The 25,193-nt window shown below is 45.5% G+C and overlaps 2 protein-coding genes and 1 long non-coding RNA gene across 43 annotated transcripts in view; 1 reads left to right on the top strand and 2 right to left on the bottom strand.

The window, feature by feature from the left end:
- LOC119453864 (gastrula zinc finger protein XlCGF7.1-like) overlaps positions 1-25,193 on the bottom strand; it is a 310,713-nt gene that overhangs the window by 15,132 nt on the left and 270,388 nt on the right. The gene's annotated exons all lie outside the window — the stretch shown is intronic.
- The window catches only part of LOC119454535 (gastrula zinc finger protein XlCGF7.1), a 455,522-nt gene that overhangs the window by 217,891 nt on the left and 212,438 nt on the right, over positions 1-25,193 (bottom strand). For 4 of the 32 annotated variants that reach the window (XM_049667034.1, XM_049667005.1, XM_049667002.1 and 1 more), the window contains exons 1-2: positions 2,076-2,301; positions 933-1,040 (exon numbers count right to left, since the gene is read on the bottom strand). The exons of 14 other annotated variants lie outside the window; for them this stretch is intronic. Coding sequence is in view for 1 of the 18 variants with exons in the window: in XM_049667000.1 (XP_049522957.1) it covers positions 2,076-2,127 (52 nt within the window). In the remaining 17 variants the exon portion in view is untranslated. Of the gene's footprint in view, positions 1-650; positions 817-932; positions 1,041-1,545; positions 1,935-2,075; positions 2,308-25,193 lie in introns of those variants that run through there. 14 more of the 32 variants (XM_049667004.1, XM_049667000.1, XM_049667015.1 and 11 more) reach the window with 10 other exon arrangements.
- Positions 1-25,193, top strand: part of LOC125945276 (uncharacterized) — a 395,992-nt gene that overhangs the window by 217,155 nt on the left and 153,644 nt on the right. The window lies entirely within an intron of this gene.

Below are 25,193 nucleotides of genomic sequence, written 5' to 3'. Positions count from 1 at the left end.
GATCCAATCCATAGACAAGTCGACCAAAGTCAGAACTTGTTGGTTGCAATCATAGTTGGAATTGACGCTGTTTTTGCTGTGATACTGCGATACCGTACAACCGTTTGCGGTTCGACTCTGCTCATTCACGACGTTATGGTGACGCGGCGCATTCGGTATGACGACCGCTTAAAGAGACGATCAATTTTGATCCCGAGGAACTGGGAAAGTACGCCGCAGCATGGTATCGATGTCAACGATTTGCAGGTCCAACGGCAGGCCCTCTTTATATGCGAGGCCAGTTGGAAAGGCTCTGTGGAACTTGAAGCGGCCTGATACTGACCACAAACGAAATGGTTGTGTGGTCTTTTAGGAAGTATTTAAATTTCAAACAAGCTTAACCGTAAAGATGACTAGATTCCCGGGAGATCACTTTTGGAGATAGTTTCGCTTTCGCAAGACTCGGCTCGTCCTCGCACCAAACCCCTCGAAGTATACGGCAGAGACGATTCACGGTAAGCCCGCAACTGTGACGGCACACATACCTAATTAATGTGTTCGGTCGATTGGGCTAGAAAAAATTATTTTAAAAGAGTGCCTATGCTCAGATATCATGGTCAGTCATTGATGCAACCATCACAGGCTATAGAGATTTGCAGCGTGCGCAATACGTTGTGATGAAAGTACACAGAGGGCAAGTGACCAGCCCCGCGAACGGAGAATCGTGCGCCGGAACCGTCAGTTGTTGAACCGGAAGCGCCGAGCAGACGACGCGTCCCACGAGCCTTTGGCAGTTTACGCCTCACCTACAGCTTAAATCTCAACAAGCCTTGCCACCTGTATAGCATGATAATGTTGTCATACATCACTGAAACCACCATTAATTAAATACACTTTTACTACGGCAGCACAAGCATTAGAAGAAACAGCAGGCCTTGAGCAAATGGTCATACCAAATTCTGGACTGAGCTGACTAGCAGCAATTAGCACTTGCGGCTATTTGTTATCAACGATGCAGAGACCGCCTAGATCTTCATGGGCACAACAAACATCATCAGAAGCTGTAAACACAGCAGCAGCGAAGTAAAACACATTAGAAAAATGGCTGTACACACGGCCAAGGATATGGGCCTCGTGTACTTCACCCCGTAACTGCCACAAATTGAAACATATGCTTCTAGCGTTACCATGAAAAAAGTTGCTTTAGCTGTAAACATCACGACTGTATAGAGTTGGTCTAGGTAGTTCGTAACTGGTATCCAAAAAACAGCACCGACAAAAATTAAAGCAGACACAGTGCCTGTGTCATCTACCTTCTTGGTGTTGTTACAATGTCGATCACTGATAGAAAGTTACGCATATGATACGTGAACAACGAAAGAAACGGCCGTGTGTATAATAGAGCGATGAGCAGCTGATTCGTGCATTTACATATGATTACATGCTCGCTCACCACGTACACATTGAATGACACAACTCCACAGCTCACACAAAAGAGCTGCTAAGAAGCTTGAAGTGAATAGACTGTCACCATCTGAGTGCAACAAATGGAAAGTGCTGACGCACCTGTTTATGGTGGTCAGCACGAGCAGCGAGGAAGGGAAACGAATGCAGCCATGTGTGTGACCACGGCTGGGCACAACAGCACAACCATCCCGTGAGCTCCGCATGAGACGCGTAACCTATAGTCATCTTATAAAGGCGGAGAAAAAAATACCCGCGAGACAGCATTTGCAGCACTAATAGCTCAGCGCATGTGCATGCGTTTTTTCACGACACGACTAAAGAGATGGCAACACACGCATAGCTGCTGCACATTTCTAACAATGGTTTCAACTAACGGCAGCGCATGAGAACTGCTGTACAAACGGCGTATCCTGCGATTTCTGCGAGACTGCGGCAACTGTTTCGTGCAAGCTGGCACTCCGAGATCACTTTAAACCGCACGCAAACGCGGTTGCCCCTATCAGCGAAGGAACAGCTGGGTAATCGTACAGAAGTTCTAGCCGTACTTTGAAATTTAAATACTTCCTAAAAGACCACACAACCATTTCATTTGTGGTCAGTATCAGGCCGCTTCAAGTTCCACAGACAACCTTTGCTCCGCATGCGCTGCGGTAGCACCCGCAGCTGGGCAACAAATGTCATCAAGCCCTGGCGCACCGCGATGTCCTGAACTCAAAGCTTCTAAACAAGTACAAACAACAAACACGCGAGCGACAACACACCTGTGCACGCGAAATTCGCGCGATTAGTGCGGAAGATAAACGGGCCTGCTTGTCGTGAGCAGTCTCGTCACAGAACACCTATATAAAAACTCTCGTCTCGTAAGAGAGGCGAAGTTGTGCTCATATGGAACTAGTGGCACTGCGATCGCATCTTTCATCGATTCTGGTTTCGCTTCTGGTTTCGCTTCTGCTTTCACTTCTGTATCAGCGTTGGTATTACAAATGGTGTATCAATTTTTTCATTCGATTAACAATTAATCAATTTTTTGAAGCTGTAAACATCGCGACTGTATAGAGTTGGTCTAGGTAGTTCGTAATTGATATCCTAAAAACAGCACCGACAAAAATTAAACCAGACAGTGCCTGTCACACTGTTTCTCTAACGTCTACCTTTTGTACGCTCTATTATACTGCCGGTTGTGCTGCCTTTAGTACTGTCGGTCGTGCTACATTTTTGTTTACTATTGTATGGGTAACTAATGGTTCTTTCGGCTTAGCCACCCTGATTGCAGTGCAGCGGAAATTACGCACGCCAAACACCCCCAGATACGGTGTACTAGAAGGGGGCAGTGGGCTTACTCAGCCGCTCCTCTGACGCAGTCAGCGTCGCATCCAAGAGGTGGCGCCACTGGCAACTTCAATGGAAGCTTTGCTTGCAGGAGCTTTGATTTTCCTTGCGTTTCTGTCGGTTTCAGTTCGAAGCAGTTCACACTCTTATTTGTTTTTAATTTTGACATACTTGAGAGTCTTTACATATCTTTAGCAAGCACTATATTTGTATAGACCACATGATATTTGCCATAATAGTACCTTGTGGAAAAGGAAGACGGCAACTCTTGGGCAAGTTGCTGCCTATCCTAACTCTTAAACCTTTTTTTGCAAAGAGGTCGTCGCTGACGGATTTTGCTTATGTGGAAGGGGCCTTCGAATTTTCCGAATTATCGGGCAATCGTAAAAAAAATGAAAGAAAATTTTGAATGAAAGGGACGGTGACCAAATATACGGTTTCATGCCGTGTCGACCTAATGTAAAATTTTGTCCGACAGAAAAAAGTGCGCACATACTACCCAGCTGGGCTTTAAAAAAAAAAAAAAAAAAGACATCAGGCCTGCTAACCAGGTTTGTGCCTTTGCTTAGCCAAAATGAATTTGTATATATGGCTTAAATATTTCATTGTTCCATGCACTATAGTTGTTCCATGCTTCACAGTAGCCTTCTGCGTTTATTATTAACTATGATTACGCTGGCACACCTTTATTAAATCAAATCAAGTTGATTTTTTCCATAAAAAATGGAGGGAGGCCTGAACAAAAAGTGAAAACTAGTTCACTTGACAATTAGGCTCAGGCCTATGCTTATGTACTGCTATATAAGGGTAAGCAAAATGAAGATAACAGGGCTGTTGCTGACACAAAGCTTTTATTTGCAAGTACAGCAAGCCATTGTTTCATGCACTTCAACTCATAAGCAACGGTTCAACTTCAGCAGCTTGGCCCTCTGCCGCTTTCCTGCCTTGTCACAGTTATTTCCTTTCACATAAAAATGCAGACGTGTGACAATGTAAACACTAATTATTTTAGCTGTGAGGCTAAGAGTGTGCACATTAATTGCAGCCAACTTCGAGGGGAAGCTTACTCTTAAAGGGCCCCTAAACCACCTCAGATATTTTTTGAACATTTCAAGTAAACACGTGCATCGAGTTCAGAATGCCGTCACGATCAACGATGCCAAACGCTGCAGCGCTACGCGCCGCGGGAGCGCCACAAAATAAAAAAAACAATGCCGTCCTCCTCTCCTCGCCTTTCCGGTATCCCCAGCTACGGTGGCTAAATGGGTAGGTGTGCCGACCGAGCGTAGTTCACCACTTCTCCGCATCATGACGAAGAAGTGGCGCTGCGGACAGTAGAACGGCTGAGCTGCGCGCAATGTCGGCTGCGCTGTGTAGACGAGCAGCGTGTTTGATAGTATCGCTGCCTCTGCTCTAGCTTTGGAGTACGCGTTATACAATGGCGTTTCGAGCAGAGTAAGCAAAGCCAGAATGGGGAATTTGTTACTGTCGTCTACTCAGAAGACACGATATGCTGAAGTTAATTTTCTAGCTTGGCGATTGGTCACATATATTTATTGGTACAATTGCGGCGCTCCAGCCCATTGCATTAAATACGTAGATGCATTTTTCCATGCATAAAACAAAACTGCAGTGGTTTTATACGGTTTATGGAAACGTGTTTACGTGATATTTAGTGAGTTCTAATGTTTCAATTTCGAGAAATCCAGCTATTGTGTTTATTGCTGCCTCAGTTGCGGTATTTAAATTGTTACTAGACGAATTGTGCTGAAGAGTGCATATGGTTCACTGTTTGGTTGCAATAAAATGAAGCAATATGTCTTGGGCTAGATTCATGAATATATTTAAAATACAAGAAACGCTCTCATAACTTGACGCACCAACATGAATAGCCTAGCGCCAGCAAGGTCGCAACGTTGGTCCACCACATCATAACATTATTCACAGCACACGCCTCCGCTTCAGGTGATTCCTCTTCTCCCTGTTGCTTTCACGCGCCATGTTCTTGCCCTTGACAAGAAAGTAAAGGCGTGTAATTGAATAGAACTTCACAACATCGTTTGTGAGCTCTTTCTTGTGCCGCTCACAGCCGATCAAATTTAGAGGATTCAGCTACAGAAAGGATTCAAAGTGGGCGATATGATTCCTTCGTAACTCATTTAAACTGAAGCACAGCTTGAAGACATCTTCGAGTAATGCTACCAGTTTTTTTAGTGCTTCAGAAGGGAGCAACAGCCCTGACCTACTCATTCTGTTGAATTCAGTAATGTCCCTGAGCAATCGGGGCACTTGGTTCTTTGTAGGAACTTCCTTGCTACATAGCCTGCTATATAGAATATAAGCCTAGAGTCACTTTTCTTTTACCTGTAGCAGCGCAGCGGTGCTCGATGTTGCAGGCGCTGAGCACTTCATGTGCGGCTTGCAAATTTCCAATGTCGAGGAGCTCATAGACGGACGCTTTTCGGTGTACGGCTTGCTCATTAACGTCGCCGATACTGAGCAAGCTACTGAGCAGCCCGGGGCGAACATTTTCGCTGTCTTTCTCACACAATGAGAGCCCGACTTGCAGTTCGGAGCGAAGCAGTAAGTCTCCTTGGTGGTCTTCTTTGGAGGAGCAATGCCGCTGTTGAGAATTGCAAGCGACTGCCACAAGTTTGCTGCACCCGTGGTTGGAGGCCCGACGACGCAAGAGTGAGGGAGCCGGCGAACGGACGAGGGAAGCCCCGCTGGGCTGGCGTCCCGGCCGGCGCCTCGACCCGCAACCTGATCCGTGGCCCGTGTTTTCGGCAGACCGCCTGCTGAGTGGGAATCGCCGGCGCCTCCGAGAGGGACGAAAGCGTCGGTGTGGCCTACTGCGGACTTACATTTTGTGTTTTCTTTGCTATTCCTTTTCTCTTCTCTGCTATCTGCCTTTTGTACAATAAACTTACAGTCTTGAAGCGAACCCCAACGAGTGAGCGTCGTTTCTTCGAGGCTCCTGCGTGCGCGGCCTGCTATACGCCGCCGCCCGAAAGAGTCTCACGCAGCAGTTGTTATACTATAGTCGCATTCACGAAGTGACTTCCACAGTGTTCGTCGTAGCCCCATAGTTATTCTACAGCCGTCGCTAATCTCGCTAGTCATTTTTCCGACCTGGAACATTCCACATCGCTTAGGAACTTGCAAACAGTACGAGAGACGCGGAGCTCTTCACCTTTGAAACTGACACGAACAGACGACATACAACCATTAAAATACGGGCTTTATTTTTTTGCTCGCCGCCAGCCCCCTGCAGCAGACGACGCGCGCTGCGGAACCGTTCTACTGACCGCAGCGCCAATTTTGCGTCATGACACGGAGAAGTGGTGAACTACGCTCCAGACGCGCCGGTCGGCACACCTACCCATCTAGCCACCGTACCCCAGCGGTCGTCATGATGTCAACAGGGGGAATCTGGTGATGTCAACGGTGGAAACGATGTCCATTGGTCGAACAAGAACTTACGACTTCCGGTTTGCATGCTAGCAGGTACGCGCGCTCCCTGCTCGTCCTCGTCGTGTTGCTCGCTTGTGCGCGCTTGCGCATCGGTATTTACAGACCGCAACGCAAGTGCCAAATCGCTCGTGTTGCAACACAGTCATGCTTAGCGGTCTGATTAACTGTGCGAACAGTGTCGGCCTTTCCAGACGTGCGCGCAACACAGGGTCTATAGCGGCACGCTTCGCATAACACGCGCCGGCACCGCAGCAACAGCGGGTAGCCGAGAAGCGCCGAGTCTACATCCATGTTACCGGCACGCTAACTCGCCGCACGCCGTTTGCCATTCGCGGGCCGCCGGTCGACAGCGGTTTTGCTCGCGAGCGGCGAAATTTCCTTGCCGTACGTAGAGAGGATGAGACCGGGACTCATTTGTGCGGCAGCCTCACCGCCGCTGATCGCTCGACGGCGCCGATATCGTCGCTAGGCCTTTTCCGGTTCCCTTCAAAGCTAAAGCGGACGGCGCTTCGAAATGAATTACCGACGATCACAAGCCAGTGGCGCACCGACGGGGGGTGATTCGGGGGTTGTAACCCCCCCCCTGAGGCCGACTTAACCCCCTCTTTTGTTTAACCCCTTTTCTTTCCTAACGCATTTCAGTACTGCAACTAAGATGTAAGACGCGCAATCGTCTGCACACTCGCAAAAAGCGCATTTTTTGACAATTTCCCCCGAAGAAAGTGAAATTAGCGCTCTTTAAATGGTATTGGCAAACTGTCAACCCCCCCCTGGCAGAGATCCTGGGTGCGCTACTGTCACAAGCCGCAATATTTTCTAATCGTTGTTATCGCTCTTCGCAATAATAAAGAAGAAAAATGCGCTAATATTAGCGGCGCCGTCGGCTGCGATGCGAGCACAGCCGAGCCGGTCGTCTCCCGTCGGTAGCCGTGCACTCAGCTGCAGCCGATGTTTTCGTTGCCGTTGCCGATGGCGGAGGCGCGCAGCTTTGCGGTCGTCGATTGGCCTGTTGATCGTGCAGCGGGCGGGGCGCCGGCCGAACTGCCGTCTACTTTGTAGCGTCCTCGATCACCCGCACCAGTGCGCACCGGGGCGCCTTGGTGCGCACTTTCATCCTCGATCAACCGCACCGGTGCGCACCGACCATCCTCGAACACCGGAAGCGCACCGGGTTGGGGCGGTTTTCCGTTGCCCCGTCTCGCACCGAGAAAATCGGCGGTGCGCCAGGGTGCAATCCCAGCAAGCACTGCGGGACGCGCGCGCACCGCCGACTGCGGAACCGCGCACGCTCTGGCCCGATAGCTGCGCACGGAGTTGATGGAGGTACTAGTCGAGATGTCGGCAATGAGAAAGGAAGCGCTGCTAGTTGCCGCAATCGATGAGCTTTTTTCAGTTCGGCTGACAGCGAAGACGACATGCTGATCGACCTCGTCCAAAAACAATGTGGTGAAGAGCGGCCGAAAGTGGACAGCTTCGTTGAACGGGTGGTCAGGCGCCTCGACGACACCGGAGTAGGGAGATTATTTGGCTCCCCATCTTTGTGCTACCAGAACTTGCTGGAAGCGGGCCGCAGAAGCGCACCGCGCTGTGTTACTGACTCCCCGCGCGTGCGTTGCTAAAAACAAATACTCGCCATAAAATCGTTCATTTCATCCACCGACATCGCCACATTATGTCTCTTGCCATTAACTATAAAATCCATTGGTGTGTACTTGTAACCAGGTATGTCGGAGCACGCAGTATGACAAGGTTCGAGTGCTTGCCGCGTATCCTCTGCACCTGCAAACAAAAAAACGTGCGCGCGCGCGTTTTGGGCACGTTTTGGGCGCCAGGGGCGAAGTGGCGCTTCATGCAAGCATCTGCACGGAGTGCAGTTTTGTCCTCGATGTTGACCCTCCGCAGTGCGCCACCACCGCGGTGCACAGCGCACCATTCTGGTTTCGGGGCAACCCCGGGGCAAGGTGATCGAGGACGCTATTGGTCGCGCGGCAGACTGGAGGCCAGTGATGTTCCGTACTGCGCCTAATAATTCCCTTTCCGAGACATGAAAATTCCCTATTTCGGGCATTTTCCCCTGCATATGTCTAAGAAAATCCCCGGATTTTTCCCTGCACTATATATATATATATATATATATATATATATATATATATATATATATATATATATATATATATATATATATATATATATATATGTGTGTGTGTGTGTGTGTGTGTGTGTGTGTGTGTGTGTGTGTGTGTGTGTGTGTGACGTGTTTAGGGCTTTTGCAATTATTTCAGGCGCCTGCGCTCCTGCACAACACAAAAGCATGGCCTTCGCGATTGGCTTCTAACTCCGAGGGATTTGCAAGGCCGGACGGCGCGTCACGCGACCTCACATCAGCGATTCGCACGAAACAAATGGCTGATGCAGTGTGCAATTGATCGATCTTATTGCTGTCAGGTGTTTCGTGGTTTTAGCATGGTTCAGAGCATGGGTTCTCAAAGTGGGTTCCGCGGAACCTACGGGTTCCGCAGGCCCCTGCTCGGGGTTCCGCGAGCCACTGATAAATTTTCCCTGGTCCCGCTCTCGACAAGTGTCTAAAACGGCGAACACGAGGTGCACTTGATTCAAAGAACCTCCATTACCCATGCCCGAGTGTCAAAAAGCACATCACAGTGCGTAACAGCAACGCGCGAACTGCGCAATAAATACGCAAGCAGCTTGTAGCCACCCAACCTCTGAGAACGGGCAACGCGCCTAAGCTTTCGCACTTGAATCTCGGGGGCCGTAGCTTACCACCATGCGCCTTTCTCCTATTTGTAGATAGACTTGCACATCATAACTGGAATTCTCCGCTCTTTCTGCGCATGCGCGAGGAGTAGTGGGTGCGAGAGAGAAATGTGGGGACTTTCGGTCCCTGAAATTTCTCTTCGTCTAGGTACTACGGGGACGAAAGTTGTTATTAAAGGCTGTTTCACATGGTGCGATTTTGCACTGCGATTTTCGCAGCTGCGATTTTCGCAGATGCGAAATTCGCAACGGCCATTTCACATGGTGCGATGCATGGAGGAAGGAAAAAAACTAGGAAGGAGTGTCACGTGACAATCTTGAAGCCTAGTCATAAAAAATTTAGAGGAATGGAATGATGGGAAATAGGCCCTCACGTGATAGGCAAGCGGTAGATTTTACTCGGCTCGCTTCGGTGGCTTCGGTTTCGTCTGCTGCGGGGGTTTCGGAATATGCGCACATACTCAGCGTGGCAAACGCGCGCCGAGGTTAGGAAGGAATTCGAGTGTGTGAAGCAGTTGAGTCTCGCCGCCTAATTAGCAGACAGGCGCCAAGGCTGTTGCGAACGAAGGCGTCGGTTAACCGGCATTGCGCCGAACAAGCCGGGAGGACTACCTCAAGGACGACTGGTTGCGTTTCGGTGTGGTTTCAGGGAAACGAGGGAACCTTTCGCCCTGCAAACGTGTGAAGGCAACCAAGCCGCCCTTCCCACGACGATTCGTTGCGTTTGACGACGTCTTCTGGGAAACAATGATGCCTTTCGCCCCCGCAAAATGTGCACGCGATTAAGCGAGCGTACAGGATCCGAAGCGACTGTCCCTACGGGAAAAAAATGCGTCCCGTCTTGTGCCCAAGGATGGACTGGCGAGCCGGAGACTCCGAACATATTTAGGGCCGTGCCGGCCCGTAGCGCAGTCGACACTGTTGTTCGAGATCTGCTCAAAGTCTTCGGCCTCTTAGCAGACCGGCGAGAACTCCCGTCAGCAGTAGGCGCACCTGCGTGATGAAGTGTTTTGTGCCAGGATGCCCTAATCGAACAGAAAATCGGCGCGATGGCCTGTCCTTCCATAGGTAAGCACAATGAACGTTTCTTTTATTTATGAAAATGGAACTGCAATATTCGCGATCGTTAGTGACTACGTGCTCGTGTGAATTATAACTGACGAAATAGTGGTGCAATACTATTCAAGCCATTTTTTTTCAACTTTGTCATAATTTCCACTAAGTGTTAAACATTTATTTCTCTTTAAAGTACTTATATCAGCTAGCCTACACTCCTAAAAAGGTACGATGTGAAACTATTTATTGTCGAAGAATTAATTACATTTCCTGCTATAAAAATTATTATTGACCGAATTTTGTGTGTATTTCTTGTGGCTGAAAACAATCAAAATTGCAATAAAACTAATTAATTGAAGAAACCATGAACGATTAGTCTTCACATAACATACCAAGTTTTGCAATAGTTGCCAAGAACAATAATTTTGTAGAGAATATTCTGCTCGTTTTAAACTAATTTAACTAAATTTTACTAATTTAAACTTTAAATTTAAACTAATTTAAACTAAATTTTAAATGAAGCCAATGGTGTCGCTATTAGTCCAGGGTTTAGCTTCAACTGTGCATCTGGTGTTTCATTTGCACGGTCAGCAATTTGAAGTTATGTTGCAGTAAGCGGTCCCTCGTCATTGCACTTGGTTTATTTTGTCCAGTCTCCCAGTCCAAGGCCCTCCAGGACGCTCAAGCGTGAAGCTTCTGCAGCACTGCCTGCACACAACCCAGCGACACCTCGAACAGCAAGGCATACTATGGTGAGGATAATACTCGACCACTACAATTTTTACATACTTGTTTCCTTAGGTAGCTGCAAGTGAAGTGGCATATATTTTCATGGCAACTGTTTAATAGCTCAAGCATAATAAATGTCACTCAGTGAACTGCACTTGGACACTAACATTTATGATCATGGCCACCATCTAATTAAATACTGAAACATTCATATATGTTCGCAGCGGTATGAGTTTCCTCAGGGTTTGCATTAAACACCAATTATCGGCCAATAATCCTTTTTCAATTTTTCTTTTCCATTCAAATGACACAATAACTAGAAGACCAACAGGTTTGTCACAATGTTCTATGCTCTTTATATGTTCGATCGGTCACAATGAGCCGTGATATATGAGCTCAGTATATTTTGCCCACTCCAACTAAAAGGCTTCTTTAAAACATCTCTCATTGAACTATGCTACATTGGCCTCTTCTGTGTTAGTTGTTTTGTACTTCTACCTTTCCTGTCTGGGCCCAGATGGGCCTGCAGTATTTAGCAAATAAATAAACAAACAAAATTAAGTGGCACTAGCAAGCTCGTGTGGATGGCAGTTTTAGGCCCCCACAGTTTTTAACTTCACAAAAGTGTAAACGGAAACCGTCGTGAGCAATGTAATGACCTAAATTTAGCATTATATTCGTCATAACTTGCACAAGAGTGTATGCCACAATAATTAAGTACTTTGTTCTGCGTACGTGCTTTGTGTCATGTTGGTCGCTCATGCACCTGTTACAGCGCGTGATATTTTGCAGCCACAGCCAGCAGAAGACGCACCTGAAAAGGCCTTTCTGAGGCATGAAGTATGGCGTTACACAATTACAAACTGCGACCAAGAAGAAGATGAAGACTCTACGGCAATCCCATCAACACCTTTTTCAAAAGGTTGCTCATCTCGAAAATGTCATAGAAGATTTATCTGACAATCGCATTCTAGGAAATGAGGATGTCGCCATATTGCAGAGTCTTGGTGGGGCAAAAAAGACTTGCTCATGCGTCAAATGCCACATAAGTCTGGTGCCAGCAATGTCACCTGCTTACTCGCCAGAGCTCAGGCCATTTGCACTGACTTTGCATTTTTATTCCCCTAGAGCATACAGATATGTACGAGCTGTTTTCAACACATGCCTCCTGCATCCAAAGACACTGTGTAAATGATATCAATCCATTGATAGGGCTGCTGACTTTTCAAAAGAGGCAATGACTGCATTGGCTATCAAGGTAAAGCACGGCTCTCCACATTATGCAATCTGGTTGTGGATGAGATGGCCATTCAAAGAAGTAGTGTGGGATGGGATAAGCTTCTATGGATATGTTGACATGGGCATTGATGTCAATGATGACAGCTTTCCAGTTGCCTAAGATGCATTTGTTTTAATGCTTGTTGCAATCAATGGCAGATGGAAGCTGCCGATTGGCTACTTTCTAGTGCATGGCCTTGGTGGTGAGCAGAGGCGCAATTTGGTGCTGCAAGCTGCTAGCTTCACTCACGAAAAAGGTGCACACATTTTGAGTTTGACCTGCGATGGCGCTGCAGCGAATTTGTCATTTCTGCACAGCCTTGGCTGCAAGATGGACCTGACTGAGCTGGATGCTTCTTTTCCACATCCAGTGACAAAAAAAACTTTTCTTTGCCATGTTGGATCCCTGTCACATGTTGAAGCTACTGCGGCACACCCTGTTTGATAAAAAGGCTATTGTGATACGAACAAACAGTTCATATTGTTGAAACACATTGATGAGCTGCATGAAATCCAGTACACAGAGGGCCTACATTTGGCAAACAAACTTAGACAAGCACATATTACCTGGAAAAACCAGCCCATGAAAGTCTCATTGTTGGCTCAAACGTTTAGTCAATCGGTAGCAGATGCTCTTAGTGACTGCAGAGCTAAAAAAATTCAAAGTTTTCAAATTCCTTGCCAACAGAAGAGTTTATCAGGCATGTCAACAACGCATTTGACATTTTAAATTCAAGACATCCAAGGCAAGAAGAATAGAAAGGACCGCTGTGTCCTGAAAATGTGACTCCTGTCACTGCGTATGTCAAAGAACTTATGGCCTACTTTTGCTCGCTTAGGGAGGCTGCAGCTGGTAAACTAATGACAGGGACCACCCAAAAGACAGGCTTAATTCGCTTTGTGGTGTGCTTAGACAACCGTCTATACAACCACTTGGTTACAGAAAATGACCTATTGGCATATCTTTCGACTTCCAAGCTCAGTCAGGACCACCTTGAGTTACTTTTTTGCTGCAATAAAATCATTTGGGGGCTGCAATGACAACCCAACAGCAAAGCAGTTTGCAGCAGCATTGAAGCGTCTGATAGTTCGTAATGAGGTCAAGGACATTGATGGCGGAAATTGCTTTCTATTGGAACACATCGAAATTCTCTTTGTACGCTCCTTTGAACAAACCATACTCCATCGATGTAATTAACCTCCCTACAGCCAGTGAACCACTCACAGAAGCAATTTTACAGGATCATGGTTACTCTGCTGACCCAGGCAATGTGTCTGAGCTTGGGTGCCTGCGGCTCGCAGTACTGGAAGACTTGCTACACAAGTTTTCTCATGGGTGAATTATGTTCATGATGGTCCACACAATTAATTCCTTCATCCATCAACTTGAGCTGTCCCACCAGGTTTTATGTTAAGGCATTTATTTGTTTTTTGAGTGACTTTGTAAAGTGCATATATTGTTCAAGAGCGTTGTATGCAGATATCAAACTTTTATAGAGAGAAAATGTGATACCTTATTGTAAATTCTGCAAGTGCATGTTTGTTGTCTTGCTGAATGCTGTAGCTTGAATCGCCTGCATGCAAATTATGCTTAAACAATTGTTCTGTTCAGCCCAAGCTAAACAGTGTGGACAATGACGGTAGGTTAGCTGGCCTACCTTTCACTAGAGTAAACTGTGTGATGACATGGACATGCTGTGAATGCTCTCAATGGATTATGTGTGAGCTAGGTATACGCTTGAGGATGACAATGTTTTTTTAATGTTTATCCTGTATGTCTTTTACCTGACCTTTGTGGAAATTTGCCACTGCCACCTGGAATACCGTTGGTGTTACTATTTAAATAATTTAATGTGCTCACTCTGTTCACTTGCTTTACAATAGCCTTTTATGATGCCAGATTCACTGTAACCACAAATATTTGGTGTATACCACTCAATGAGTGTTTTAAATACCGTGAAATATTCATTCATTTGAGGTTCACAACGTAATAGAGCCGTCGCGTCCTAATTGTGGTGTGTTGGCTCAGCTTCGACGGTGCTAACTTTTTTGTAGGTATGTGATACAACATAAGCTTTGTTGTAAATTCTACTTGCAGCAAAATGCATTGTATTTTAATGTTGACATACTTACTTTGTGGGTCTGACCTCACATCAATTGTTTCAACTTTGACTTTGTGAACTACCACTCTTTTTTTAATTTCTGCATATGTATTGCTTACTTTTCTGACAAGCACAATCACCGAAGCCTTTCAATATTTGCGAGGACAGCGCAGACGTAAATATTATACAATTATAGCCCTGTATTGAAGGCGTTGCATACAAGGCATTGTAAGCAAAACTGCAGCTACATTCAAGGACAGCTGATCCCATTGACCAGTTTTATTAAGGTATCAATACTACGTGTGATATAGTTTACTTTTTATAACATTATTATACAAATGCCCTGTGGCATACAAATATGCTAATACTGATACCGAAGAGCAGGGGCACAATAAGTTTTCCTACTTGCTGTTTATAATTTTCTTTTGTGTATTATCTTTGCAATGTACTTCATTTAAATTGTAAATGTGGCTTCCTTCTGTATTTGTGTGAAATCTTCTGGCTTCTATAGGTGCAATAAACACTGAATAAAGAATGAAACAATTACTGTTGTCATAAAAATGTGCTTTCCATAGTACAAGTACACCAGCAACACAATGAATCCACAAGTGCAAATGAATGCTGCCATTTTGTCCCTTGCCGCTATGTATTCACTTTTCATGCCGTTTCACACTAGCAGAGGAAGAAGGGTCCCCCTGGCAGTGTTTAATTCTAGGACATAATTGGCTATACTCGCATTCGGAAACAGCTGAATAACTCTAGATAATGCACAAATTCCGTCCATTTGTTTTATTATATAACGAAAATGGATCCCCGAGGCGCGTCTCAACAGCGTCGTCGCACCACACAATCTTGCAAAATAGTACACGTAAATCTGAATAAACGGCGATCACTTCGGCGTTTAGAATGCAGGCTAATGCTATTTATTTCTCTCAAAATGAAACACGCCCACGAGAGCCTTTTATTAAGCGAAAATGCGACAAAAAGTGTCCTTCAAAACATCTCGTTTCTTCCTAGGTGCAAGACAGCGTGACAAAAATTATTTCTCTCAAAATAAAACACGCACACCTGCAGCCTTTTATTAAGCGAAAATGCGGCAAAAAAGTGTCCTTCACAACATCTCGTTTCTTCCTAGGTGCAAGACAGCGTGACAAAAATTATTTCTCTCAAAATAAAACACGCACACCTGCAGCCTTTTATTAAGCGAAAATGCGACAAAAAGAAAAGTGACCCTCAAAACACCTCGTTTCTTTCTAGGTGCAAGACAGCGGGACGAAAAATTAGCAAGATAATACGCACCACAGTTTAAGGTGCACAACGGCTGATTTGACGAAACTTGAGTACGTAGGAAAAATAGACCACACTCGGGCGTCTGGACGGGTTTCGAGCCGCGAGCGCTGGCAACTCCACTAACCGCGGTGGTAAGCGCAAGTGACGCCTTGAAAATTGTCTGTCTTCATGAGTCAGACGCCCCAGTCTTGCTCCACGTTTCAAGGCATCGCATTTGAAGCGAAGAACGACGCGCGCAGTAGCAGAACACCACCACCCGCATACGGGCCTCCAAGCCAGTGACGGCAGGCGCCACTAAAAGTTACCACGTACCAAACAATCACGAATGTTCCGGCAACCTTGTGGGCCTTTTCCGCCCCATAAGGCACCGCGCACGGGGCCCTTGAGAGAGGGAGGGGTGGCTTCAGAGGAGGTTGGCTTGCCGAGGCTAGCGGAATCACGTGACGCTCCCTCCTAGTATTTTTTACCTCCATGGTGCGATGTCAACAATGCGATTATGCGACGCCCAGGGTTGCTTGCTGCCAAATTTTGTCGCACACGTCGCATAAATTCGTTTAATGTAATGAAAAAGACGTGCGCGTTATAATATAATTGACCTCTCTTTATTAGGATCAAATAATACGTGCGTTTTGTAATTTAGAAACGCTTCAAAGTTTAGTTTGTTTTGGAGTGCGCAACAGCGGTTTGTGAAGTTCAATACGAGGAGAAATGGCGGACGTAAACAGCTGTTCGCAGGTCGTCGTTCAGCGTTGTGTGCTGTCTCGTGTGTGTTTTATGCCTGTGTCGTTCTACCTGCGGTTAAACAAATTACAAGAGGACCTATCAACAAGCCCCTGTAGCTGTTGTCATCGCATATGCAGTTTTCGGGATTCGGCGGAGTCGTCATGTCAACGCAGAGACCCTCGCGCTACCCGTGATTAACGTCAGCTTCTGAAAAACGGATGTGTGTGTGTATTGCTCGTGATTGCGCATTAGTGGTTCCTGCTCCTAGCAATATTCTTGCACAAAACTTAGCAGCAAGCACCAACCCAAAAGCTCACGTCTGCCCCTGAACAAAGCCGCAAATGATCTGTGTGTAAATACTGAACGTGCAATGGAATTTGTGTTGTGAACGTTTATCTTAGCGCCAGCCTGGCTCGTCCGTCTCGGCGCCTGTGCTGTAATTATTCATACAAGTGCTCTCTGAATATTTCGAAAGGAGTAAAAGCCGACACCACATTTTTTTTAGGAGCTGCAGTCACTTGTGTACGTAGAATCGTATCATGCTGGCAGACATGGGCGTCGTCTATTTTCTCGTCCTGTTTCTTGCGCTGTTAGTGTGCTGTGAATCTGTATCAAGAAGCTTAAGTTAATATGCTGCAGTACGTAGCGCAGCCGCGTAGCCACACGGCTAACATTAAAATACCTTGTTAGGACTACGTTTGTTTGTTTAATAACAAAATCGAACGCTAAAATTTTGTATTCATGGTGGCAAGTGTAAGGTAAGAAGCTATCGAAACTATCCGCTAATGGCATGCGTGTGCTTCTACCTGCTTCAGCACGTTATCCTTGATAACCCCTGATACCCCTGATAATAATAACCCTGATACCCTGATATCCCTGAATACCCCTGATAACCAAAAACATATGCAACTGGAGCAGGTGCTATGATTCCTTTCCTGGAAATGAAAGCCAGCATCCCAGTCTGTTAAGCTGGTCATGTTCTTAACCTATATTAGACCAATGTTAGAGCATGCTAACTGGAGCCATTTCAAACTAGGTTATTTGACCAAAATAAGAAAGTGCAAGGAAAGTGTCAAGGTACAGTCTAATCTGGTATTCCCGAACCTATTGTATGAGCAAAACTTTATGCCTCCCTGAAGTGCCTGCATTAACCCAATGCTGAAAACAGGGGAAGCTGATTCCCTTTCTTGCTATTGAAAAGCTGCTAGTATCTCAATAACAGACCACTTATGTTCTGAGAGAAAGTGAGGGGCACTGACAATATCTCTAATCTTTTGTATGAGCCTTCACCTTGAACGAAAATGGAATAAAATATTTACCTTTGCAAGCCTCAGAATCCAAACATTCTCAAAATTTTGAGGAGCCACATTAAATTTTTGAGATACAGACAATAAAAAGTGTGCCTAAGTACAAGTGCACACTGAACACACTTGAGTGGTTGAGTGGCCAGCTGCGAATGCAAAAGCGTCCATAGCTACTACCTCGAGGTAACTGCTAGGTTGCACGTGTGTTTCTCCTATAGCCCATGTACCTGGCAAGGGGAATGGTTATACGTAGTCCTGTGCTTTTTTTTTTCAATAGGTGGTGGCTAGCTGATTTCATCTGTTTATGTATTTATTGTTTGTGTGCATCTTATGTGCATGTGTTTGTGTCATGTTCTGATTGTTATACGTGCAGTGATGCAAGAATCTTTTTTTTAATATATTGCACTACAGTCATTTATTAAACTTTGTGTTGAAATGTACAAAATGTGGCCACCCAGTAATGGTTAGGACAGACAGCAGGATTGGCAAAAAATATGATGCAGATCCAATGCACTTGCTTGAATCGACATAAGGCGAAGCTTTCACGCAACGGTCAGTTGAACTCTAGAAAACTAACTGCAGTGTTTACAGTTGTCCTTATTTCACCCGATGCAACACATACTCATAGACAATGTTTGCTTATTCACCGCACAGGTCACATAATGTAATGTATACATAGCACTGTGAACTCACTCAAACGTCGGCTCACTAAGACTTCGAACTAACCGTGAGTCTGAGTTCGTTTCAGCCTGACTGAGTCGAATTTTGGTGAATACGAGTAAGAGCAAGCTCAGTTGAGTAAACTTTCAGTGAATATTGTCATGTGGTAGTCGGGGAAAGCTGATCCAAGTATAATTTTAGTGAATATGAGTCAAAGCAAGCTCGGCAAGTAGATTTTTGGTGAATATGACTCAGTGCAAGCTCACCTGAGTAGAATTTTGATGAATATAAGTCGGAGCAAGCTTGGCTAAGTAGATATTTGGTGAATATGACTCGGTGCAAGCTTGCCCGAGTAGCATCTTTGTGAATATTAGTCAGATCAAGCTCGGCCAAGTACAATTTTGGTGAATATGAGTCGGAGCAAGCTCGGATAAGTAGAATTTTGGTGAATATGACTGAGCAAGCTCGATTGAGTAATGATGGGATATGGTTATACGAGTTTATGCAGTAATACATGTAAGTGCAGACTCATTAGCAACATTGCCTCCATCTTGATGGGCTATACCTACGCCTCACTTTATGAGCTGTGGACATGCAAGACCCACCCACACTTGAAAAGATACTATCATTCATACGAAGGAATGCAACCGGCTGACTTCACTGCACAATTTTGATCTGCTTTTGTTTAATGAGTTATCTACTGCTTATAAAAACAAGGTGTTCGCCTGCTTTTCGCATTATTGCATGTGTTTTACAGGAAGTAGAGACAGAGAAGCAAGAAAAGGCAAGGATGTTTATGGCTAAGTAGTTTCTTAGAGTACTGCGATATGTTACAACCAGCATAAACAAAAGTAATTCAATGCACTGAAGTAAGCGAAATGTGCAATTACCTTTTAATGTGAGGGTTAATACAGATGCAGTAAGGATACAAAGTCTGCAACACACTGAATGTTTATTGGTTTTTTTATTCAGGAGAAAAATGATGCATCAGAAAAATTAGAAAAAAAACTGTTTAAATATTGCTTCGAAAATAAATTGGCAATACTGCTTATTCCCAGTCAAAGCGTGAAATATGCTATTGTAGAACATTCATTACGATATCCAGTTTGCACGTTCGCTTTGCGTCTCGCAGCGGAAGTAACAGAACCTTGAAATGAGAAAATTCATTGGGGAAAATGCGCATGAAAGCCCTAACCAACCAACTGCAACTAAATGGTCGCGCGTATAGCGTGACCAAGCATTTGGTCACGCTATACGCGCGACCACAGCATTTGTCCGTAGTTGCATATTCTTTAAATTGTTCCGTCCGTAAAAGCATACGGCGATAAAACTGTGGCGTTTTCGTACATCGCGAGTTGTCTCCAGAACCAGAAAATTGGGACGACATCCGAAGGCCATGCCTTCCCGTGAGGGACACCTCGTAGTATTTACGAACTCGCAGCGCGTGTGAATAACGGAAAATCACGCAAAAGTACGTACTATCAGCACCCGAAGCCAACCTAAAGAACAGCGTCGCCAGATTAGCAACGTAGCGTGTCAACAAACTCGTAGAAATCACAGAACCGAATCTGACCTACGAGTTTTTATCTGCACTATTCGCGTGTCGGTGCTGATGTTACGTACCGATTGCGTAATCCAAGGCTCCACTCAATTAGTTGCACTGTTCGAGGCTCGTTGATCCAATATTTATAGACAAAAAAGTATCCATAAACGTTGCGTTGAGCGACCGCCGCCATTTTCCAAAACAGACCGCGAAATACCTCTCGGCGCAATTTCGACGGGAAAATCGCAGCGATTGCTGCGACGTTGCGACGCTGCGACCAACCGGTTGGTCGCAGCCGAAAATCGCAGAAACGGCCCTGCGACTGCGATTTTCGTCGCATGCGACGGAAATCGCACTTCCGGTGCGATAATCGCAGTGCAAAATCGCACCATGTGAAACGGCCTTTAGCGCCGTTCGTCCCTAGCCGAGCTGGCAGCACAGAATCGACAGAATGCGTGCCGGCAAGGCGAAGAAGCCGTGTCCGAGGTGAGTTTGTTGCGACGGTAGTATATTCAATTTTTATAGTCGCAGGGGGATAGGTTTGGAAGTGAGGTGTCTTCTCGGATGACTTTAGTGGCAAAGCATTTTTCATTGTTCATTAGTGTCGTTGAGCAAGGTCAACATGCCGCACACTTCAGGAGATTCGCGGGAACGGAAACTGTTTATGAATTTAACGGTTTGTATGTGAAAATAAGAAAACTCAACGTCGCTATGCACTTTAATTGTCATAGACCATTGTGACGTACAGAGCTGTACAGCAACACTGACAAAGCATTATGCTGCGCCGATGTTTACGAAAAGGCTTCGATGAATTGAAACACACATCGTATAAAGTAAGAAAAGTGAACGTCGTCATGCAATATTTCATAGCCGTACATAGACCATTGTGAACTCTGTACAGAAACACTCGTCAACCACGTGGTACAGATTCGTAGTTGTTCTGAGGATCTTGTATATAATTAAGGAACGCGTATTGTACCCAATTCCCGGGCCGTTACGATCATTGTATCCGGCCCGGCGTGCTAGGTGGGCGAAACAAGTGCTCAAATCACCACAACCACGTCCGAAATATCTCTGAAGGCCTGCCAGCCCAATCATTAGGCGTCTCTGTGTTTGTATTGTGCCAAGAGAGGTGACGGCGAGAGCCCGTGACAATGGCCCCTTTACACTCGGCATGCTTCACCGCAGTACATTGCGTATGCTTGACCGCGTAGCATCCATGCATTGCGGCGAAGCTGATAGTAGGGAACCGGGCATTATGCAGCGCTCGAGCCTAGCTTCTTGTCAGTGACTGCGGATGGAAAACACATACACGTTCAAGAGCTTTTCGTCGATCTTTACACCTCTTAATGAAAAGGATAACGTACGCCTGTGTCCGTGAGGTAAAAGATCGATAAAGACTCTGGGCACTTACTTGCAGTGTGTGAAAAATAGAGAACTTTATTTAATGCAGGTGTCCATGCTCCTGCAGTCCTGTGGTGACCCTGTGGAGCTGGATCCGGCCTCGTGGAAACACAGCCGGCTCATCCGTCACAAAGTAGGAGCTGAAGAGAACAGTCTAATGTGATATTACACCTGATTATATAGTGCTTAACTTGTGGTTAGCAGTGACAAAGGCATTGCACTAAAGATTGAGAGTATGTCTTAATACGCAGCGCTTATCTGGCGAATAGGAGAGCAGAAGGTGAGAACAATGTTTTGAGATGAGGTATGCTTCATCTGTGTAGTGAAATCGTGTTTATTATTTGTGTAACGTCAGTGCACTCACTTGCTTAAGTATAACGTTTACTGCAGCTTACAGCTTCTGTCGATGCAGGTGCTTTTCTACTGGAAACAACCTTTCATTTACCAAATAAAGTTGTCATTTTGTAGTTTTACAAGTTTCCTCTTGTGTTTTAGTCTCTTCTGAATCTGGAAGATCTGACTGAATGCATGGGTATCAGAGTTTGTACTCCATCACGTTTAATGGTACATTTCACCTCGCGATAGCCGACACTGCAAATTCAACTGTTTTTATGAAACACCTTGCTCTTGCTGCTCACAAGGCTAGAAAAACTGCCAAGTGATTGAGTCGTCCACTTGTGGAGCACATTTTGACACACAGTGTCAAGGCCTGTGCAAACAGTTGCAGAAATCTCTTGCCTGGCATGCGTGATGGTGTCTCCATCATTTTTTTCTCAGTGTTTTTTTTTTCTTTTTCATCCTTTGTCACAACACCAATCTTTTTTTTCTTTTGTTTAGCTTTTTTGTTCATGTGAGAGCCTGCCATTGCTATTTTCGGTGCTTCCGCCTTTGCTGTGCCAGTCACTGGCATTAAGTCTCTCTTGCCTAGGTGTACATCCCGATGACTTTGTAGGTGTGCCATAAACAATTTAATCGCAGGGTATTAAATCTCGAGCATATCATATAAGGGAATTAGCTTTTAGTTTTTTTTTTGTTTGTGTGGGAAGGCCTCTAACCCTTTGTGATGAAATTTCATTTTGGTGACATACAACTGATCATACTTCACGAGTTGTTTCCAATGGCTACATTTTTTGTGCGTCGAAAGTTCACACAGTTGCCAAGTTCCATAGTGCACACATGCCTCAAGGACTTCACAGCTTGATAGGTCTTGTCTCATACTATTGCCACTTAGTTTGGCATTTTACGTCAACTGTTGATCTTGTTGACTGGGTTGCTTCTTGGCAATACCGAATTTATGACATAGTACTCAGCATGAAAGAATGCTTTAAAACCATTGTGCTGTCCACTTGCCTCATCATGCCACTGTGTCATGTTGATCTCACTTCTCTATCGGAAGTCAGATAAGTACATAACATGCATGCCATGTAAAGTTGAAAGCTCAGTTAAATACTTGATCAAAAGAACTGCTTCCGCCTCCAACTTTTTTCCACACTTCTTAGTCTGTTTTAAGGCCTCACCAAATACTGTGGTTGCTAACATGTCCTATGGTGGAAAATGTTCGCTGTCAGATGACCTGAATTGTAATGTCAGACAGCGTAAGTGAAAGACGCTGGAACTGTGCTACAATGGTGTTGTCCTGACCTCTTGAGTTGCCAGGATGGCTTATTTTCCTGAAAACCATAGTAGTAGTCAGAAGAATGGCAGAGTCAGAATGGCATTTATGAAAGCTCCATTCAGATTCTGCAAGACATTTTCCTGAAGCCAGGCCTGGCAGTGTTGGTTAATTTTGGAAGCTCTGAGTTAGTTTGATGCGATCTTTTCGTGGAGTTTTCTTCATTGCTGTTTCTTGATTATGTAGATAGTGGCACAGGCTTTCTTAGGAGCCATTGCTTCAATAGGCATTTCCTAGAAAGAAATGTTGGTTGTCTCTATATCTGGATCGTACTCGGAAAAATCCTTTTTTGATGTTTTTCGAGCTGGCCTACATGACACATAATTCAGATGCTTATAACTGAAAGGCCGTGTTCTTGGTACTTGACCCGCCGGGGTAGCTCAGTCAGCTAAGGCGTTGCGCTGCTGAGCTCGAGATCGCGGGATCGAATCCCGGCCGCGGCGGCCGCATTTCGATGGAGGCGAAATGCAAAAACGCCCGTGTGCTTGCGTTGTAGTGCACGTTAAAGAACCCCAGGTGGTCAAAATTAATCCGGAGCCCTCCACTACGGCGTGCCTCATAATCAGAACTGGTTTTGGCACGTAAAACCCCAGAAAGAAGAAAGAAGAAGAAGAAGTGTTCTTGGTACTTAGTGCAGAAATTTTGAAGTCATTTCTTCTATTAAAATTAGCTGAATATCACTGTTCCTGGATTCCTGTCATTTGACAGGCGCTCCTGAGACATTTGACAGGCACTCCTGTTGTGTACTTGTGCTTGTATCTGCTATGGCATCAGACTAATCAGTTAGTTTGCTTTTCACAGCCAAACATCACCCCACAAAGCTTCGCTTGAGTACTTAGCTCTCACTGCGACTGCGCAAATGCAGAGGTATGTACCGATGACATAATGCTTGTTGATTAGGATGACAGTGCAGTAAGAGGCACATCTGTGGCAAACAGAGCATACACATTGTGAATGTTAGCATTTATGCTGTTGGACACATCAAGAATCTCATGAGTATTATAAGCTTTTTGGAGTCGGCTCTCCTAGGCAACTTGATCTGTGCATTGGTGTCATGTCTAAGGGCTCTCAACTCTGCCAAGCGAGATATTCAGGTGCTCTGTTCCGAGGTATGGAGGGTCTAGCTGTTGACTCGTCCATTATTATAAACCAGCCCTGGCTCCTGGTCCTTAGCAGGACACAAGCACTGTGTTGTCCACTTTCTGTAGCCAACGCAGCTGCCATCTAATATTATGCAGTGCAGTTTGACGTGATGGGGATGCCATATTAGGTGCGAGTCATGCGTGTCAAAGTGGTGCCTGCATTGTGGTTCTCAATACTTTGCCGAGTGCTTGAAGTCTGAATGCTTCGCCGAATCCGGAGTCCTCCACTACTGCATCTTTCATAACCTGTGCAGTTTCAGAATGTTAAACCTCATAATTTAATTTTTGAAATAATTCAGGCAGCCATAGGAGTGCGATATGGCATATTGTGTGAAAGACCGAATTGACACTGGCGATTGACAGAGGTCACATGATCGAATGCGACTGGTGGCTAAAGATTCACTCGTAGTGACCAGTGGTCGCAGTGGCTAGTGCGACCTGTCCCGCACCGCACCAAAATATCACACAGGGTGCGTACAGGTCCTTGAAATCTTTGAAAACCCTTGAAATTGAAAAGTGTGTTTTCAAGGCCCTTCAAAGTCCTGGAATTTTTTCCTTCCTTGAAAATCCTTGAATTTCATGAGCAATGCACTCTGATATCAACATTGGGACCTCCTTTCTGTGGTAGATCGGCATCGATCTGACCAACTCCCCATTTCAGAAACAATACGCCGGCGCGAGCACACATGGTTACGTTTTGCAGAACTGCACGAGAAAAAATGAAAGGCTTCGTCGCGTCAAACCGCGAACGGAGTGAGAGACCCGTGCCGTGCAACGCTGCTGGCTCAGCTGGCAGTGTTTACACTGCTTTCCTCACCCTATCGTTCGTTTCACTCTTCGCCCGTCGGCTTGCCTTTCCGCTTTCACTCTTGCGTGCGAAGTGAAGCTAAAGAGAGCAATAGTGCAGCAACTTTACAACTGATGCTCAGTGCCTTTGCAATAACATAACCGTATTTTCCGGTCAATAAGTCGCACCTTTGTGTAAGACGCACTCCCTCACAACGGCAGTATTTCCGAAAAAAAAAAAAAGTATACAAGTCGCATCGATGTATAAGACGCACGTGTTCTTTCAGTAAGCGATTTAAACAAGTTAGTGACGTTTCGCTCCGGGAATGTGGGTCACGCGCAAGCGTATGGGTGCCATGTATTTCCACTCCAGGCGCATTTCTGCTGTTGTGGTTGCCGCGATGTTTCGTGTAAAGTCCAAGGGCGATAACATCGTCCCCGCGTGCCATATGCTGTATGTGCGAGTGAAAGCATGCGACG

Source organism: Dermacentor silvarum, chromosome 5 (assembly GCF_013339745.2).
Source record: "Dermacentor silvarum isolate Dsil-2018 chromosome 5, BIME_Dsil_1.4, whole genome shotgun sequence".
NCBI classification, from domain to species: domain Eukaryota; kingdom Metazoa; phylum Arthropoda; class Arachnida; order Ixodida; family Ixodidae; genus Dermacentor; species Dermacentor silvarum.
This window is presented reverse-complemented; position numbering and strand designations above follow the sequence as displayed.